Source organism: Mirounga angustirostris, unplaced genomic scaffold (assembly GCF_029215605.1).
Source record: "Mirounga angustirostris isolate CCGP_5_RB_7025 unplaced genomic scaffold, mMirAng1.0.hap1 SCAF_3, whole genome shotgun sequence".
Lineage (NCBI taxonomy): Eukaryota > Metazoa > Chordata > Mammalia > Carnivora > Phocidae > Mirounga > Mirounga angustirostris.
Window position 1 is genome coordinate 123,639,129 of NW_026991711.1, and position 18,606 is coordinate 123,657,734.

The 18,606-nt window shown below is 34.8% G+C and overlaps 1 protein-coding gene across 6 annotated transcripts in view; it reads right to left on the reverse strand.

Moving 5' to 3' along the window:
* Nucleotides 1-18,606, reverse strand: part of CCDC148 (coiled-coil domain containing 148) — a 236,543-nt gene that overhangs the window by 150,734 nt on the left and 67,203 nt on the right. For 2 of the 6 annotated variants that reach the window (XM_064586583.1, XM_064586584.1), the window contains exons 3-5: nt 12,926-12,988; nt 11,813-11,934; nt 3,643-3,746 (exon numbers count right to left, since the gene is read on the reverse strand). In XM_064586583.1, the coding sequence (XP_064442653.1) occupies nt 3,643-3,746; nt 11,813-11,934; nt 12,926-12,988 (289 nt within the window). Of the gene's footprint in view, nt 1-3,642; nt 3,747-11,812; nt 11,935-12,925; nt 12,989-18,606 lie in introns of those variants that run through there. The other 4 variants (XM_064586588.1, XM_064586586.1, XM_064586585.1 and 1 more) reach the window with 3 other exon arrangements.

The following is an 18,606-nucleotide window of genomic DNA, read 5'->3' on the forward strand; positions in this document are numbered from 1 at the left end:
TTCTGGTGGACTCAAGAGCATTAACAATGGTAACTCTGGAGAATAGAACCCTACCCTGTTCATCACTGACATGCCAGACCAGGTCCCGGGTGTTCTCCAAGTTGGAACTCTGCAGCACATACAACATCTTCCCCGTCTGAAGAGTGAACAAATGTAAGGCGGCTTTCCCTGCCCAAATCTGCCAATTTAAGTACCTCCTAATGCTATTTGGCCTATCCTCTGTTACCAGTGAATCTGATGGTACTACAAAAAAGTCTCCTGAGTTTTTGTGTGACCATTTGCTAGATGATATGTTAATCTACTTCCTAGATCTGCCTAATTGCAATGCAATCACCCGCAATGTAAGCCAGCCTGGTGATGGGTGTTATTGAACTCTCAGGAGTCTACTGCCATATAGGTCCTCATCCTTCCAGGATGGTGCCAAAGTTCTCGATGTAGAATCAGTCTCCTCAGAACATCAAACATTGCCAGAGCTTCCTGAGATTTCTAGGGTAACCACTTAGTTACCACTTTGGGTAGAGCAAACAAAACATGGGGTACAAGAATGGTAGAGGCAGAAGCCATAAGCAAACAATAAGCAAAGGGACATGGATCATGAAAGGCAGAGCAAGAAAGTATGTTAAAGTTCCATTAATGGAACTAACAGCGAGGAGACCTGCAGAAAATTAGGGTACCAGAGCAGGCTGAAGGTCAAAGCTCTGTCCCTTCCACAGGGAAGGAACTCAGCAGGTCAGACAGCTTGGTTCCTTACATTCAGCTATTTGATCCACTTCTCACTTGAAAGAGTCTATCCCAAGCGAGCATACCACAGAGACAGAGAAGGGAGTCCCACAACCAATGGCCAGGGAAGGCACTCAGGAGCCGGGCTTAGAGAGTTCTTTGAGGCTCTGAGTTGCACAGAATGAATACTGGTGTCAATTTTATCTTTAAAGATGCATTTATAGACATTTAATTGTTGTTGTTAAAACCCCATGATATCCTCTGTAAAAAGGAGATATTTTCAAAATAATGTTTTAAAACTAAAACTACAAAAAAATAAAAATAAATAAAAATAAAACTGTGAGCAAGAGACTACATGTATTTCTAACAGAGATTTGGTTATAAAACATCCCTTGTAGGAATTATCATACAAGTAGTAAAGTGTACAAATAAACCTTCCAAATTTTATGATTCAACCAGTTCTGATTAAAATAAAAATTGTAATTCTTTACCACATGGTCAATATAAATAACTCCCTCCTTAACCTCTAAACCAGTCATTCTGAAACAAGGGATATACCCCTGAGAGAGTATATCAAGGTCTCCAAGGGTATAGTTTGAGAAAGCATATTAAATACTAAATGTAATTTTATAAGTTTAATATGAAATTTTTAAAATTTAAATATTATATATTTTAAATATTATATTTAAGTATTATATATCTGGAAATTTTATGTGTTTACTTTCCTGAGGACAGATTTCAAAGAATTAAAGTTTGGCAAAAAAAAAAAAATTTTCTAGCAGGATTAGACCAGTTAGATCTTCGGGTGATATGAATGGAACCCTGTGGGGGAAATAAGCTTCTGAACTCCAGGTTCATGGAGCACAGGAGTTAAAGGCAAGTGCTCCAGTGCCATCTTCACATAAACTAGCTGATTTACCTTCCGTGAATACCTTTGATCCTCTGAAACTGAAGATTGTCACCTGTAAAGTGGGAATAGCAATGATACCTACTCTGTAGGGTCATCATAAGGACTTAATGAAATAAAGCATATAAATTATTTGCCATATTACCTGCCACATACTAAATAACCCAACAAAAGTTCAATGTCATTGTAGTCCCCTACCTTCTGTGGGCCTGAGATTCTCAGTTGGACTCTCTTATGGTGAGGCATAAAAATATTTTACTTTTAATCTTTTATTAGGTTTTTATTTTTTTTTTAAGATTTTATTTATTTATTTGACACAGAGAGAGACAGCGAGAGAGGGAACACAAGAAGGGGAAGTGGGAGAGGAAGAAGCAGGCTTCCCGCGGAGCAGGGAGCCCAATGCGGGGCTTGATCCCAGGACCCTGAGATCATGACCCGAGGCAAAGGCAGTCGCTTAACCAACTGAGCCACCAAGGCGTCCCTTTTATTAGGTTTTTAAAGGTTAGAGTTCACACTCCTGATTTTCTGGTGGTCCCTAAATTCTCCACAAATCTAGCCACTTCTCTAACTTTCCTCCTTTCATTATGAGTTTTTAATTTCACTGAAAACATACTGAAATTAGTCTGCTTTCTAGAGTAACACAGAAAATTACCTTAGACTTCTTCTTTTTGTCCAATTTTCAGCACTTACACATTTCAAGACATTAAGGCTATTACTTGAAAGCTCCTCCCTTCCATTGCCTTTGTGTCATTCCAGGTCAACCAAAATAACTATTTTCCACAATGATATGGATATGCCTCTTCTATCTAGCTCTAGAACAGCTAATGCACACGGTTAGAAGCGTGTGGAACAGCCAAGGTAAGAACTTTCGCCAGTGTCTTCCTTTACATCTGAGCTTTCATCAGGGAGCGCCATAATAAAAACTTTCTAATGGCTTTCCTTTCTACCAAGTCATGCAAATTTTGAAGAAAAAAAAAATTCTAATGGGCTCATTCATTCTCTCCATAAAAGGTGATTTTTTTGAGAGATATAATGGGTCTGATTTGTTTTTATGTCAGCAGCATGGTGACGAAGTGCATATAATTTTGTTTTTCTATGTCTTAAGTTATATAATGATGTAAAACCATATCCAATCATGAGCCTTTTAGTTCATAGTTAGGAACCTCTTGCCAGAATAAGAAACTCCTACTAATTTGGAAAGTCCCTACATCAAAAGTAAAGTTAATGACCTTTGGAAATTTGACTTAGAATAAGACCACAAAATGATCTACTTTGATATAAAATATACAATTAAAAACATACATTTTTAAAAGCATATTTTACAAATACCACCATCATTAAAACTAGCATATATGCTTCACATGGAGGGGAAACACATCTGCCTTCTCTTTTTGCCCTGACCTTTGAAAGAAATGTATTTTTCAAAGATTACAATTAAGAACAAGGATAGAACCATTATTTTGTTGCTTCGTCTCTTGACAAGTGCTGGAAATAATAACAAAAGTCAAAAATGCAAATTGACTAAGTTAGTCATGATGCAGCTACATCTAGTAATCCGTGAACAACCTGAACCCCTTAGTTCATTCGTTCATTCATTTATTGAAAGCATTTCTATATCTCCTCCTATGAATCCTACAATGAAAAGATAAAACTGATGGGACGTTTGCCCTTGTTTGCCACTTTATAGGGAAAACAAACATGTAAACAAGACATTATAATTCAATGTGCTAAGGGCAATACGAATAATTACAAGTATGAGAGGGAGTATAGAAGAGTAAATGATCAGCAGATATAGAAGATTATCTTTTTTCTTCCTAAGGAAAGCAAAAGCCATATTAGTGTATTCGCTGGATTTCAAATTACATTGAGGAAATGAAGGAATTTTAATTTGAGTCGCAAACTGTAACTTTAATTTTTTAATGGTTTAATTAACACGGAAAGTTATAGAGCATCTAACTAAGTGCAACTCTTAGCAAGTCTCACATGTTCTTGTAGAGATTTTCCTCAGTTCTTACCTGACATCAGTTAGCCGTTGGTGTTCCTGCCACCACACTTGCTTGTGTTGTTTTATTAGTGTTTGTTCCTTAGATATCTTTGAAGTCTGCTCTGCTTTCCTGATCTAGATTTAGAGGAACAAAAGAGGAGCAATTCCAATGTTTTCTAAATGTGTTTTCCACAATGAAATTGTTAAATTTGTAATTTCTAAGTTAAATATTTATCCTTTCTCAATCCTATTAGTACATCTTCTAACACAAAATCTACCTTAAAATAAGTAATTCATTAAGCAAAAAGCAGGAAAAGTAAAGGTGGAAGAGAAAATGGTTTGGAATACTGTCCAATTTAAGAATTGTATTTAAAGTATTTATGAAAAGAAAGGTGAAGTAATTCTACTTTCCTTAAATGCAATTAAAAACACCTAATTCACACAGTCTCAGAAAAATTTTTAAGAGCTTTCCATATATTTTCTCATCTTTTTGATACATCTTCCCTGCCAGGCATTTTGGGCATCATTATTCCCATTTGACTTATGAGGACACTGAAGTTCAGAGAGATTAAAAAAACTGGTCAAGATCATAAAGCTCATAAACATCAGAAACACATAGAAGCTTGGTGTTCAGATTGGCTTTTATATGAACCTTCAACAGAGGATGGGGAAAAGTCATTGGATAAGTTGTTAGAAAGCCTGGCTTTATGGGCGCCTGGGTGGCTCAGTCGTTAAGCGTCTGCCTTCAGCTCAGGTCATGATCCCAGGGCCCTGGGATCGAGCCCCGCATTGGGCTACCTGATCAATGGGAAGCCTGCTTCTCCCTCTCCCACTCCCCCTGCTTGTGTTCCCTCTCTCACTGTGTCTCTCTCTGTCAAATAAATAAATAAAATCTCAAAAAAAAAAAAAAAAGAAAGAAAGCTTGGCTTTAGTTTGAGCTTCAGCACCTACTAGAAATATGACGTTGAACATGCAATTTTAATTTTTCAACTCCATGACTTCATAAATAAAGTTTTAAAAAATTTAGGCAAATATTTTAAAAATTAGGCACATATTTATTTGAAGGAACTTAAAGAAATTATGAAAAATCATGTAACATTGAAGCCCATATTTTTTTTTTAAGATTTTATTTATTTATTTATTTGATGGAGAGAGACACAGCAAGAGAGGGAACACAAGCAGGGGGAGTGGGAGAGGGAGAAGCAGGCTTCCTGTGGAGCAGGGAGCCCGATGCGGGGCTCGATCCCAGGACCCTGGGATCACGACCTGAGCCGAAGGCAGACGCTTAACGACTGAGCCACCCAGGTGCCCCCACATTTTTAATTAAATTTAAAATTTCCCCAAATTTTATGGCTTTTTAAAAATGTAGCACATAGGGGATCCTGGGGATCCTATTTATTTAAATAAAATAAATAAAAATCTTTTTTAAAAAAATGTAGCCCATAATTAGTGCTTTGGGGTTTGTGGACAAGTTGAATCAGGCCTGGATCTCTTTGCCTTAACATCCATTCTTGGCCATCTCCCTGATCTGCTCCATATCACAGAGCAGCCTGTTTCCTGGACAACCCTATTAGCAGGCTTCCAGCTGGTTTCGGCCAAAGGGAGACACTGGTTGTAGGAGACTGAAGGAGGGAGGAAAGGAGAAGCCAAAGGATTACTCTGCCTGCCTTTTCTACTCTAAGAGTGGTCTCCAGGAGCATCTGCATCTTCTCCATTGCTCTAACTTTTCTTGACAGTTCTACTATGGTTCCAACAATTTCTGGGTAAACAGCCCACAGAATGTGGTACAGCCTTGCTTTTTCTAATGTCCCTCTGACCAAGCATGGCAGGCACTTCTACTGTTGTTAACCGCTGTATTGCCTCATGGTCCCCTGTCTGGCTTCTCAGCTCTACACCTGTGTAACCATTTCCTGCATTAAAGACCCCTCTACTCTAAATCCTCAGTATCTGTTTCCTGGTTAGACTGATACTTATGTGTTCGCTGAATTCACATATTCCATATTAGTACTTCTAAACATCTACAAAAGTGCTACTCTCAAATCAGAAATTTGATGAAACATACATATTTTATGTTTTCTCTGCTACTAGAATACTTAGTACCCTGAAAGCTTTAACAGATCAATGCTGAAGATATAAAAACTTCAGAAGACAAGGGCGCCTGGGTGGCTCAGTTGGTTAAGCGACTGCCTTCGGCTCAGGTCATGATTCCAGGGTCCTGGGATAGAGTCCCGCATCGGGCTCCCTGCTCAGCAGGGAGTCTGCTTCTCCCTCTGACCCTCCCCCCTCTCATGCTCTCTCTCTATCTCATTCTCTCTCAAATAAATAAATAAAATCTTTAAAAAAAAAAGAAAGAAAAACTTCAGAAGACAAGTCCTAAAAAGACTCTTTATAATGCATGCTGTTTCTCGCTGTCATTCACTGATTGCTTTAACCTTGAGTTTATCTTTCCACTGTTCTGGTTACTGATTCAAAATTAGGGGTATAAGAAAACAAAAGCATGGAGTCAAAGTCAAATCTTTTCCTCAGGAGGTCTTAAGAGTGCTACAATTATGAAAAGCATGTTTAAATAAGAACAGGAGGGGCGCCTGGATGGCTCAGTCAGTTAAGCTTCTGCCTTTGGCTCAGGTCATGATCCTAGGGTCCGGGGATGGGCCCACATCAGGCTCCCTGCTCAGTGGGGAGTCTGATTCTCCCTCTGACCCTCCCCCTGGCTTGTGCTCTCTCTCTCTCAAATAAATAAATAAAATCTTTTTAAAAAATAAATAAGAACAGGACACTGCAGAAAAACATTCAGCAATCCTTTTTCTACCTACTGAAAACATAATAGTACATAGTGGTTCTAAAATCTGACACTTCTAGTATTTGCTTTAAGAATGCCTGAAACCCATTCCAGCTACTTACCACCTATAGCCTCTAAAGTTTGTTGCAGCAGGCAACCACTTTTAAAATTAGATTTCCTTGACATATTTGGTCCATGATGTACAAAAAAATTAAAACACATTGGTGAAAGATGTAGACACATTTTTATAGCTTAAAAAAATCAATGTTGTTGCCTTTGAGCCTAGGGTAAGACCAATTAGGTAGACTATAAAAGTGAAAATAAAGCTACTATTTTTCAATAGACACTTCCAATATTTTAAAGAACATCCTGATTTTTTGTAAGTTCACTCATTGACTCCACTTCTATCCTCAGGCCAAAAATGAAGAAAAATAAAGTCTTAAAAGAACAAAAAGATTTAAAGTTGTATCTTTATCAATAGAGAGATTTCTAGGTGGTTCCAATGTATTTTGCTGGGCAATAAGCCATATGAAATCAATATTTAAGGTGGATGATGATTTATGCAGAATGCTGATGAATTAAAAATAGCAAAAATAATAAATTCATTAAGGAATAAGAAACTAGAGGTTTCCTATGTGGTTTATTGTGATGACCCAAGATAGTAAGACTCTAAATAGGCACCTTGAAATGCCATGAAAACCGTTTGGGCCAGATGACCTATCTTTAAATGTAAGCAACAATAACTAGTGGACAACTTAAATGTTGGTTACATATGTATATACATTTGTCAAAATTCATTGAGATGTACACTTAAAATCTGTGCACTTAACTATGTGTGAGTTGTACCTAAACAAAGGTAAAAGAACAGTTAAGTGTATAAAGAACTGTTAACATAAATAAAAAGAAAAAAAAAACGATTACACTAAGATGCAATTCCTCATCTATCAGGCTAGCAAAACTTCAGATGTGTCACAAAACATGTGAGGCTATAGGGAGACATACTCTTTCTTGTTGCTGGTGGGAATGCAAAATGGTGCAGCCTCCCACAGAAGGGAATCTGGAGGTGTATAGTGAAATTTCATATGGATTTACCCTCTGACCTAGCAACTTTACTTATAGAAATCTATCTGAAGACTATACTGACAAAAGTATAAAAAGACAAATGAACAAAACTATTCACTGTAGCACTATTTGTGATGGAAAAAGACTGCAGTACAAAAATTCCATCAATAAGTGATCCTGTCAAAATAAATTGAACCTGAATCTCATCAAATCTCCGGATATAACTACCAATTTACTGGAAATACAAGAGACAGAAAAACATGTTAAATGACACCACCAGGATGTAATCAGCAAAATCCAGGCTGTAAGAAAATATAAAAGACAAACAATACAATTTCTTCAAAAAATAAATTACAAAAATATAAGAGGATAGAGGAGGAAAACTAAAAAATAAAAATCAACTGTAATATATGGATCTTACTTAGATAGTGATTTGAACAAACTTTAAGTAAAAAAATTGAAGACAATCATGAAAATTTAACACTGGATATTTGAAATTAAGAAATTGTAAGTATTATAATGGTAATGATGTTATAGGGTTTGGGGTGGGGCTGTTTAGCCTTCATCTTTTAGAGATACATGCTGAAATATTTATGGTTAAATATTATGATTCCTGAGGTTTACTTCAAAATAACCTGGCACAGGGGAAAGTTGTGGTAAGGAGTATAGAGAAAACAATAGACAAGAGTTGATCATAAATGAAGCTGGATATATTACATAGAGATCAATCATTCACTCTAAATTTGCATGTGCTTACAATTTCTGATAATATTTTTTAAAAAGGATTAGTAGACAAACTTAGCTGGACAACAAGAAATATTCATGCTTGCTAAGCAAAGCAATTCAAATAAAAATAAATGTAAAGATCTCTTTTATACTTAACCTAAATTAGAAATGAATAGTTAACATATAATGTACCAAAAATTGGTCTCAGTTTCCAGCCCAAATCTACTCTTTGACTTCAGGTTCAATCTCAGCCTGTGAAAGACTAGATCACTCTATGTTAACATCAGTGTCTTTATCTGGCAGCCCACAACTTGTTGCATGATCAATGACATAGACACATCTGATCAATATACCAATACCAGGAATAGAAACTAGGCAAGTCTTCTGAATTTACTAGTAATTAACAATAATTATTATAAGAAAATAATTATTGTTAATTTCTCTTCAATAACTAAGTACTCTAGATCCAACTTGAAGCAAACACCTTCTTTATGTGCTTTAAATGTTAACATTCTATCCTTCAGTTTAAGTATGTTTACATTTAATATTGCCAGAGTATACTGCTGTAATAATTAACAGTGATTATTAAAGCTGTTAATTTCATGTGCAAGAAAAGAACACATTTAATTAGTTTAAAAAGTAGATGAACTGATATTTAATACAAATAATGAAAGAATGTGTTAACTCTGTAACATTAGGAAGAAAAAATACTCTTCTTGAGCCAATGCATATTTTATAAAAATGTAAATATAAGAAATAGTAACAGATATAAGAAAGTATATATAATATACTTCATATATATATATATAAGAAAGAGTAACAGAGATGATATTATAATCATAATCTTAGTTGGTGTAGGCTAGTTGGTATATATATTAGCATTCATAACATTAAACAAAATAAACTTTAAGAATTATACTTAATTTCCAGTTATCTAATTCCATTTAAGCCATGAATCTTTCAAGGAAAAGTCCTATTTGGGAATTGTTCACATTTTATAATAATCAATTAAAAGCAAAATGTCAACTTTCTATCTCTAAATTAAATGAGTAGGAAAGACCAAAAATCACATGAAACAACATTCTCAATATATCTTTCTTAATCCAGCTATACTAAAAAATGAAAACTGTAAAAGGAAAGAAGAAAGTATTAGAAAATGGTAAGGTATCCAGAACACATTTTGGTCTCACTAACTGAAATTCAAAACAACAGACACTATAAAAATGCCTTAACAGGACAATTCCTTATCATTATGAATCTATGGAGACTAAAAATGGAAGCAAAAAGCTTATCGAAATGATTGCTACAGACTGTGAGCCATTTTCAGTAGTTGAAGACAAGGGATTTTTGAGGTTTGCCAAGCTATAAATCCCAGGCACAGTTATTTCCAGAAAATATGTAACTAAAAAGCTTCTTCCTGAATTATATCCTATGAACAAAAAGGTTATTGATGTTATTTAAAATGTCAGTTGAAAGTGATCATCTGTTTAGTCTCACAATATGTAACACAGTGACCAGAGAAGCAATCTAGCAGCTGACAGGGATGAGAAATTATTGCCCTTGCACTTAATATCAAAAATTGAAAGCCACATCAATAATTAAAAATTTTAAATATGTTTATTCTTTGAGAGTGATTCTTTAACCACAGAGAAATTCACTGTGACCAAGCACTGAGTTTTGACACTCAACCATTCTACAGTGAGGCAAAAAAAAAATTTTTTTGGTACACGATGGATGGACAAACAGATATATAGGTAATATTTAAGATGTATGTGTATATATATGAATATATATGTACATATTCCAATACTGACAGGGTGTAGAGGAAGTATCTGTGGTGGTATCTTTATTAGAACAACACTTTGGGAAAGAACTTTTTAAAAAACATACATATTTTTTTGGCCAAACAATCCAATCATGGGGATTTATCCTATGAGGGTGAAGGATTCTAAAACATGAAAAGTGTCTCTGCATGAAGATACTTACCAAAGTATGATTCCCAATATTATAAAACTGGATACAATCCAAATACCCCAAAATCAGAATGTGATAAGGCATGTGTCTTTTTCTATTTGAAGTACTCATCACTCCTGTTTTGGTTTAATTTTTCTTGGCCGTGAGATCCCAATTTCAATGTCATTGCCTCAAAAAAACCTTCCCACTCAACTAGGATCAAGACCAGACAGCAGGGCGCCTGGGTGGCTCAGTTGGTTAAGCGACTGCCTTCGGCTCAGGTCATGATCCTGGAGTCCCGGGATCGAGTCCCGCATCGGGCTCCCTGCTCGGCAGGGAGTCTGCTTCTCCCTCTCCCACTCCCCGTTTGTGTTCCCTCTCTCGTGTCTTTCTCTGTCAAATAAATAAATAAAATCTTTAAAAAAAAAAAAAAAAAGACCAGACAGCATGTTTTTGTTATTTGATTAACACTGACTTTCCTCCTCTTCTCCTGCAAACAGTACACGCCATGAGGGTAGGGGATGTATTTTGCTCGTTATTGTATTATCGAGCCACATAATAAATATTTATTTATGAGAGTAATTAAATATTATATAATAAATATTATAAAGATTATGTGGCAAAGTGTTAGGGGGAAGTATACAGGATTTCATGTCTATATTTATCATGGGAAAAATAAAATATGTATGTATATGTTTATGTCTATATATGTATGCATAATGTGATGTATATTCAATGGGTCAGAATAGAAGTCAGAAATATGAAAATAGTTTTATTAGGATGATAGTTATATAAGTGATTTTCCCCTAAAATTTCTTTCAATGTCCTGAGAACATCAAATTCTTTTAAAGTTATATCTGAACTTAACAAATAAGGCCCTTTTTAAGAAGTCTCCTTAGTTTGAGGGGATATATCTCATGGATAGGTAGTCACGTCTTTAGAATAAGTACGAAATGTGCTTTGGAATCATAATATTTGCCTTTTTGAAAAGACATTTAAAAAAAAGCCATGCAAAACTAATGTAGCACAAAAATATTAAATTCAAATGAAAACTTGTAAATTACTTAATATGTCACTTTGCCAAATCGGATTTTTAATGCAACCAAGCAATGAAAATGTTGTTTATAATGTACCTTATTATTTGCATAAGAGAGAAACATACTGCATGAATAATCCTAAACCATACAAGGCCCTAAAATACTGTGCACAATCACTTGCACATAAACCCCTTTCAAATCTAGTCCAGGTTCACCTTTTCTGAGATTAGGGCAAAAAAGGGAATTGTAGAAAAGAGAGGCACCTGAGGGCATATTTGTATCGTGTTGCAAAAGGAGCCTTAAATCAGATGATAATCCATGGCTGGCCCTTAATTTGCAATTCTTACTTTTCAGAGTAAGTTAGAAATTGTTGCAAACTAATAAAATAGCTAGCTTTCTAAAAGTAGAGACTTCAGGATTGTTATGAACATTAACTGAGGAATGCATGTAAACTATATAGCACAGTGTTGGAGAACATTCAATAAACGTTAGCTGCTATTCACTATTATTAATAGTTGGAAGATTCTAAAAACTATTTAGAATGTCATTTATTTTCACATTTACATTATAAATATAATTTTACTTCCTGGAAACTCAATTTTCCAAAACTAGAAAACACACATGCACACATACACACTTCTAACCTTTAGCTCTATAGAGGCAGAAGCTAATTTTTTTGCTTCCGTTAATGCCTGCAACTGTTGATAGTCTACTGGTTTATACTTGGTGCTTCTCATTCCATTTTTCATACGGAACACCAGATTATCTGTTTTTCATTAAAAACAGAAAATGACAAAGAAATAGTATCATATTATTGGAAGTCTAAATATAGCTATGGCAACATGTTGACTGCAGGTCTTATTTTTAAATATTTTTAAGCAAAAACAAGAAAAAATATTACAACATTCATAGTATATTTGAACCTCTATCTTTAGAAACTTTAAAAATAATTACCACTATATACCTTGCATAAAATTACTTCTAAAAGAACATAAAGGAAATATTTCCATTTAAGTAAGTATATTGAGAATTTTAGAAAATTAATGTCAAGATACAAAGTGTGGCCATTCTTTTTATTTAAAAAGTTTTAGGCATCAACTGTGAATATTTAAGTATCATCTTATTATGAATCAAATTAATCAGATTTTTTAAGTCATAGCTGCATTTCTAACAGAAAAAGTTGAAATAAAATAATTTCAACTTTTGAAATTCAACCTTTGAAATTCAACCTTTGAAAAAAGGTTGAAACTGAAAGCTAAAAAATGTAATGGGCCAAATAAGAATAAAATGATATAAAATTTTCAGGTAGGTATTCTCCATCCAAATACATAAAATGTCCTAGTTTAGTATGATATTTGCTGTTCTGATAAAGTAAAACATAAGTAGAAGGTACTCAAAGGCCAAGTAGCATAAAGTATAATAATCTGAGTAATTCAAGCAAAAAAAAAAAAGCATTTTTACCCCAATTATATGAATAATTAATCTGTACCATATAAGGTGATTGAGATTAAGTATATCATGAATCACATGACTTTAAGTAGACTCCAAGTGATTTAAAGACAGCACAGTAAAGGAAAATATGGTTATCTTGACCACTGTTGAAGATTTAAGCATGCATTGTAAGGGAATTGGAGAAACCTTCAGTATGACCAAACAATGAGCTTTCCATTAAAATTTTGAAAATCAACATTCCAACTTTACATCATGCATAATTCACTATAAATCATAGAACAGATTTGGAAGTAGAAAAAAAATACCTGAGCTATCGTTTTTCTGAATTGTCTTGAATGGTTGGTCTCTTTTATTCAAGTCCTCCATATCTATCAAAGAAACAAGAGACAGCTAAAATTTCACAATGTTATTTTCCAAACATTTTTAAAGATGTGTTAATCATAGTGTTTTTTAAAACAAGACCTAGGTGCTATAACTCTGTATTTACTAAAATTTGCTTCTCCAAGTTCTAGAAGCTTCTTTCCACTAGTTTTTTCCCTCTCTTCCTTTCCTGTTCTTGGTGTCTTTTTCCAACCTCTGACATTTTAATCCTCCTCTCTTGGATTGTCTCAGTGACTGATAAATATTTTGTGATTAAAAAATTGTGTACGTTTTATCCTGAGTTCCTAGGAGGAAAAAAACTACATAAATTAAAAAATAAAGCAGCGGGCCAAGTGACTCACTACTACTGTTAAGAAAATCAGCCTTTGTGGCTGATGCTCAGATGTGCCATCCACTTCTACAAAGCACTCGATGCCCAGCTGTCCCTTCTTTCAGAATTGGACTCAGTTTCAAAGAGTAAACTCGTCCAAAGGCATACCACTGCTGGGGCAGCCTATACCCAGCGACTGAGCAAGACAGGATTTTAAAGTCTGACCAGTTTGGACCCAACGTGGATCACCCTGATGGGCAATATTTCATCCAGAGCTCCCTGCAGTGTTGACCCGGACTTTGTTGGACCTGCATTGAAACTGATGTTTTCATCTGCCCAATCCTGCTTCCTCCTTCTTCCTTTACAGGTATGGATCCCTAATGAATATTTAGCACCCAAGCTCTGCCTTAGCATCTCCTTCCTGAGAACCCAACCTGCAGTAGCATCAAACTAAACTGACATCTTTTTAGGGCACCTACAGGGCAACAGACTAGTCAAATGGTGCTTTAAGTAACAGTACCATTTTTCATAAATTTTTGTTCCATATCCACTAGGTTCAACTAGTCATGTCTAGTGGCTTTTGCTGTAACCTAAGTCTTCTTAAATGGAAAAGAAAGTAGCACAAGTACTTCACTTTTGGAAACTCTTCCAAGTTACCAAGAATCACAGTGATTGGGGCGCCTGGGTGGCTCAGTTGTTAAGTGTCTGCCTTCGGCTCAGGTCATGATCCCAGGGTCCTGGGGTCGAGCCCCGCATCGGTCTCCCTGCTCAACGGGAAGCCTGCTTCTCCCTCTCCCACTCCCCCTGCTTGTGTTCCCTCTCGCGCTGTCAAATAAATAAATAAAAAATCTTTAAAAAAAAAAAAAAAGAATCACGGTGATTGCCCAACAGCTTTCAGAATATAGCGATAAAATCCAGTGTGTAACTCCTATAGAGTCTCTGGTCAGGGAATTCTTGTTTTAAGCCTTCAATAACACTGGCAATCCTCCCTATAGTCTGGTTTCTACTCACATCTACATCGTATCCATTAGGATTCTTCTTTTGGGGGGGAAGATTTTCACCTGTCAGTCTGCACTGCCTCAAGCCACTATCACCTCCTGCCAGATGACAGCAGCAGTTCTACTTTGTACCCTTAGAGTCCATTCTTCACACAGTAGCCCAAGCAACCTCTTTAAAAACTCTAGTATGACCTTGCTGAATCCCTTCAACGGCTTCCATTATCCTTTAAAATAGTGCCCTAATTGGCCTATAAGGTCCTGCATGATCTTGCCCTTGTTCATCTCCCCATTCTCATCTCATTCACACATTCCAACCACACTGGTCTTTCTGTTTCTCAAATATACCAAGTTCATTTTGCCTTAAGGCCTTCCCACTTGCTGTCCTCTCTACCTTAAAGATATTTCCTTCCTCTTTTTACCTGGCTGGTTCCTACTCAGCTTTCAGCTAAACCTCAGAGACTTAACCAGACTTTTCCATCTAAATAAGGGAGAACTCTTTGTTTTTCTCTCTCATCCCATTCTTTCCTTTCCATTGTAATTTATATCAGTCTTCACATCTCCATGTTTACTGATTCAATGTCCATCTTCCTCCATAGACTTGTGGCCTATGTGTGTCTTCTGATTGCATCTCCAGTGCCCAGCACATGTAGTAAATGCTCAGTAAGTATTATTTGAGAAAATGAATAAAAGGTAGCTGGCAGCAGCTCAATGTCTTGTAGGCCCTGGAAGGGCTGCAATACCAATTCCTTAGTCCATACTATAGCCTCCTCTCCAACAATAAATTTTCACTTTTCAAAAGTCTGCCTAAATAGTGTAGCGCACAGGCAGAAATGGCACATTTACATGGCTTCAAAGGCCATCACGTTAATGAGAGAGTGACAAGGTACACAATCACAGGGAGTGCAGAAAATATGGAAAACTAAAGAGCATTCCATGCCCAAAGATAATCAAATACATTTTTTTTCTTTTTATTAACAAAAGTACGCCACAAATAAAGCAAGTATCCAAAACAAATGGATGCTGCATTTAGCAGCTAGTCTGTGAGTTCTGGCCAACCAAGTCTCACCTCTAGTTTTCATCTCCGTCTCCCACCCAGAACTTGACTGTGAGCTTGCTATCTCCATCTTGGAGAGACCTTGCCAGTTCTCTCATTGATTAGCTTTAGGTTTTTCCTCAGTGGGGAGCCCAGCCCCTTCAGATTTAGGACTCATTTTGGGGGCATTTAGATTGCAAGATTGAGGCCCTGAAATAAAGTAGGGTATTGCAGACTCCCTTTAGGTTACCTTGGTCTAACACTGCTAGATTTTCAGATTTTCAGAGGAAAGTCATGAAGTCCACACAACATTTCTCACCATTTCTACATGGTTCAAGTATTAATTACAACTGTAAGAAACTTACAGTGGAATACATTCTGGAAATCAAAATTGCAGACAAAAACTACTCTGTCTTCATGAATTTGAAATCTAGTTTGGCTGCGACTATAGAGCAGACCAAGCAAAAACACTTCTTGACCTACATTCTTTTTTTAATTACATCTTTTTATTTTATTTTATTATGTTAGAGACCTACATTCTTTAATATTTATATATAAAGCACAAATAATTACTACTTACCTTTCAGGGATGTTGAGGATCTCTGAACTAAGTAATTGTTAAACTGGAATGATATAAGACTGACAGTTGTAGTGTTTCTTATATCAGAGAATTAAATAGACATTAGATTTAGAATCTGAAAAGTTCACATATAATTCACTTAGTCTAACTTCTCATTTTAGCATATGAGATGATTGCGGCCCAGAAAAATGACCAAGATCACAGAGAACTTCAACTCTAAAATCTCATATTCATAATACAAAAATCTCTGAAAATGAAGGTATATATCATAATCAATATGTCCAAATCCAACCTGAGCTGAAATCATTTGGTGGCAAACTTGACCCAAACCAAAGTTTATTTTATTTAATGTGGACATTCATACATTTGTCCGAAAGTGTTAATGTGTTTCATTATGGGGTGCTACCCAGATACCATCAGTTTTAAATAATATAGGGCATATGCTCTATATTACATTTCTAAAAATCTGAAAAATCAAAACTACATCTGGCACCACAGACTTCAGATAAGAGATTATGAATCTGTACTAAAACAAACAGTCCTTGATTCCCAAACAAGCATATGTCATCTAGGCCATTTCAATTTTATGCTACTAGTGAAATTCAAAGTGGCTACTTCAGCCTGCAGTTAAAATGTTTTTGACAGAGTAACGGCTACTTGAACAGAATTTTCCATGTTAAATAATTTTAAAGCACTTAGTTTTAGAAATTAATTCCATGTTCACATTATGTGACATTTTAGAAATCACTTATGAGTATTACCAAAATGTTAAACCTTTTAGATCTACTCAATTACTGAAAATATTTTAAAATAATATATTTTTATGAGAAGTTTCTTATAGTGTAGGAAGAACATTTTGATTTATAATATAATGATAGCTTCGCAGTAGCTAGAGGATTGAATACAGATTTTAATATAAAGTTAATTTTTACAGATTTGATAGAGAATCTAAACTTTAAAAACTACATGACCTCAACTGGTCTCTATGGGGTAGGTAAGCAAGAAGGACTTCTCTAGAGATGAGAAAAAAATAGCAAAGAGATCATTTATATAACAAGGCAATCTTTTTACAGTGTTAAAATTTGTATTCTCTTTCCTAAGAAAATCTCTTTTAATACATCAAGGAAGAAAATCTCAATTGTACTTAGGCTTAAAATTGTACAACGCATGGATAGTTTGTTAACTCTAAACTGCCTAACTGTGTAGATATGTATATTAGCCAATCACCCCATGAAGGTAAGTTTTCAAAAGTGATAGGGATTCTGCCAGGTCAAACAGTGTGAGAATAATACCAATATGAAAAAATATCTTGGATGTAGCATCATATTATAATCTTTTTTCATATGAAAGATCTCATTTCAAATGTGAGTTCAAATACTATGGCCAAAGTCTGGTTTAAGCAATATTTTTCTAACATGCAAAATTCTCTTTTAAATCCTAAGCAGAATGGCGCATATTACTTCCATTATGAAACATTATACATTGTAGTCAACATAAGATAAAAATATTGTTCTGGAAAAATGAATGGAACCAAAGCAAAATTATTAAAGTTAACAAAAATAGTTAAAGTGTTCAGTTACATAATAAATATCTCATAATTATTTCAAACATAATGGGGAAAGTTCTCACTCAAAAGAGCAACTACAACAGAACAAACAAAAACAAAATATCTAGGAATAAACTGTACAAGAAATGTGTAGGACTCATGTCCTAAAAAGCCACAAAAGTTTATTAAAGGAAACAAAACTTAAATAGAGAAAACCAATTCTGGTTCTGTTGAACAAATACTTAATAGTGGCAATTTGGGGATAGTAGGATTATAGTTGATTTTGATTTCTTCTTTTTGTTTGAGCAGAATTTCAAAAATATTTTTTTACAGGAAGAAGAAAAATACATTTTAAAAAATACTAAGCTGGGGCAATAGTTATTTCACTATAAATTAGGGGAAATGATACCACAGTTTCCATATTTTACCAGCCAGAAAAGAAACTAGATTTCATGACACCAAGAATCCTTTAAGATGAGAACTTGTATATACAATGTAATTTTCCACACTAATATTGAATTGACATATTTCTCACTAGTCCTCCTCTTTTAAAAAACAGGATATGTTAAATACATTTGTAGAATTTTCTAGAACTTGAAAATGTTAGCATTAAAATATTCACAAGGTCACTTTTTAATGCTGTGTGAAGAATAAATATATTAAACTATCCTTTGAATTATAAAAGTATTAGTTAAATAATATGAAACTGTATAGAAAGATATAAGGTAAAAATTAAAACTTCCAGCCTTACTTAGCCCTAATCTCCAAATTCAGTTGGCCCTGGCAGTCATCTTCAATGTTTTATTGTATATTCTTTCAAAGATTTTCTATGCACATAAACGTACACATGCATATCCAATTTTTACACAAATGCAATCATGATATATGTACAGTTCTACAAGTTGCTTTTCATTTAATAACTCATCTTTCCACACCATTCTATTTGTGTGTCCATGCATGTATAGACATATCTTTAATGGCTGCTAAATAACTAATTCACATATATATCACCATTTATTAACCAGTACAAGAATCCAAGAATGAAATTTTTCAAAAAATATTTTACCCTCTTACTGCAAAATAAAATGCATAAGCCAGACAAAGGAAATCTATAAAATCTCTGCCCTTTTCATGATTC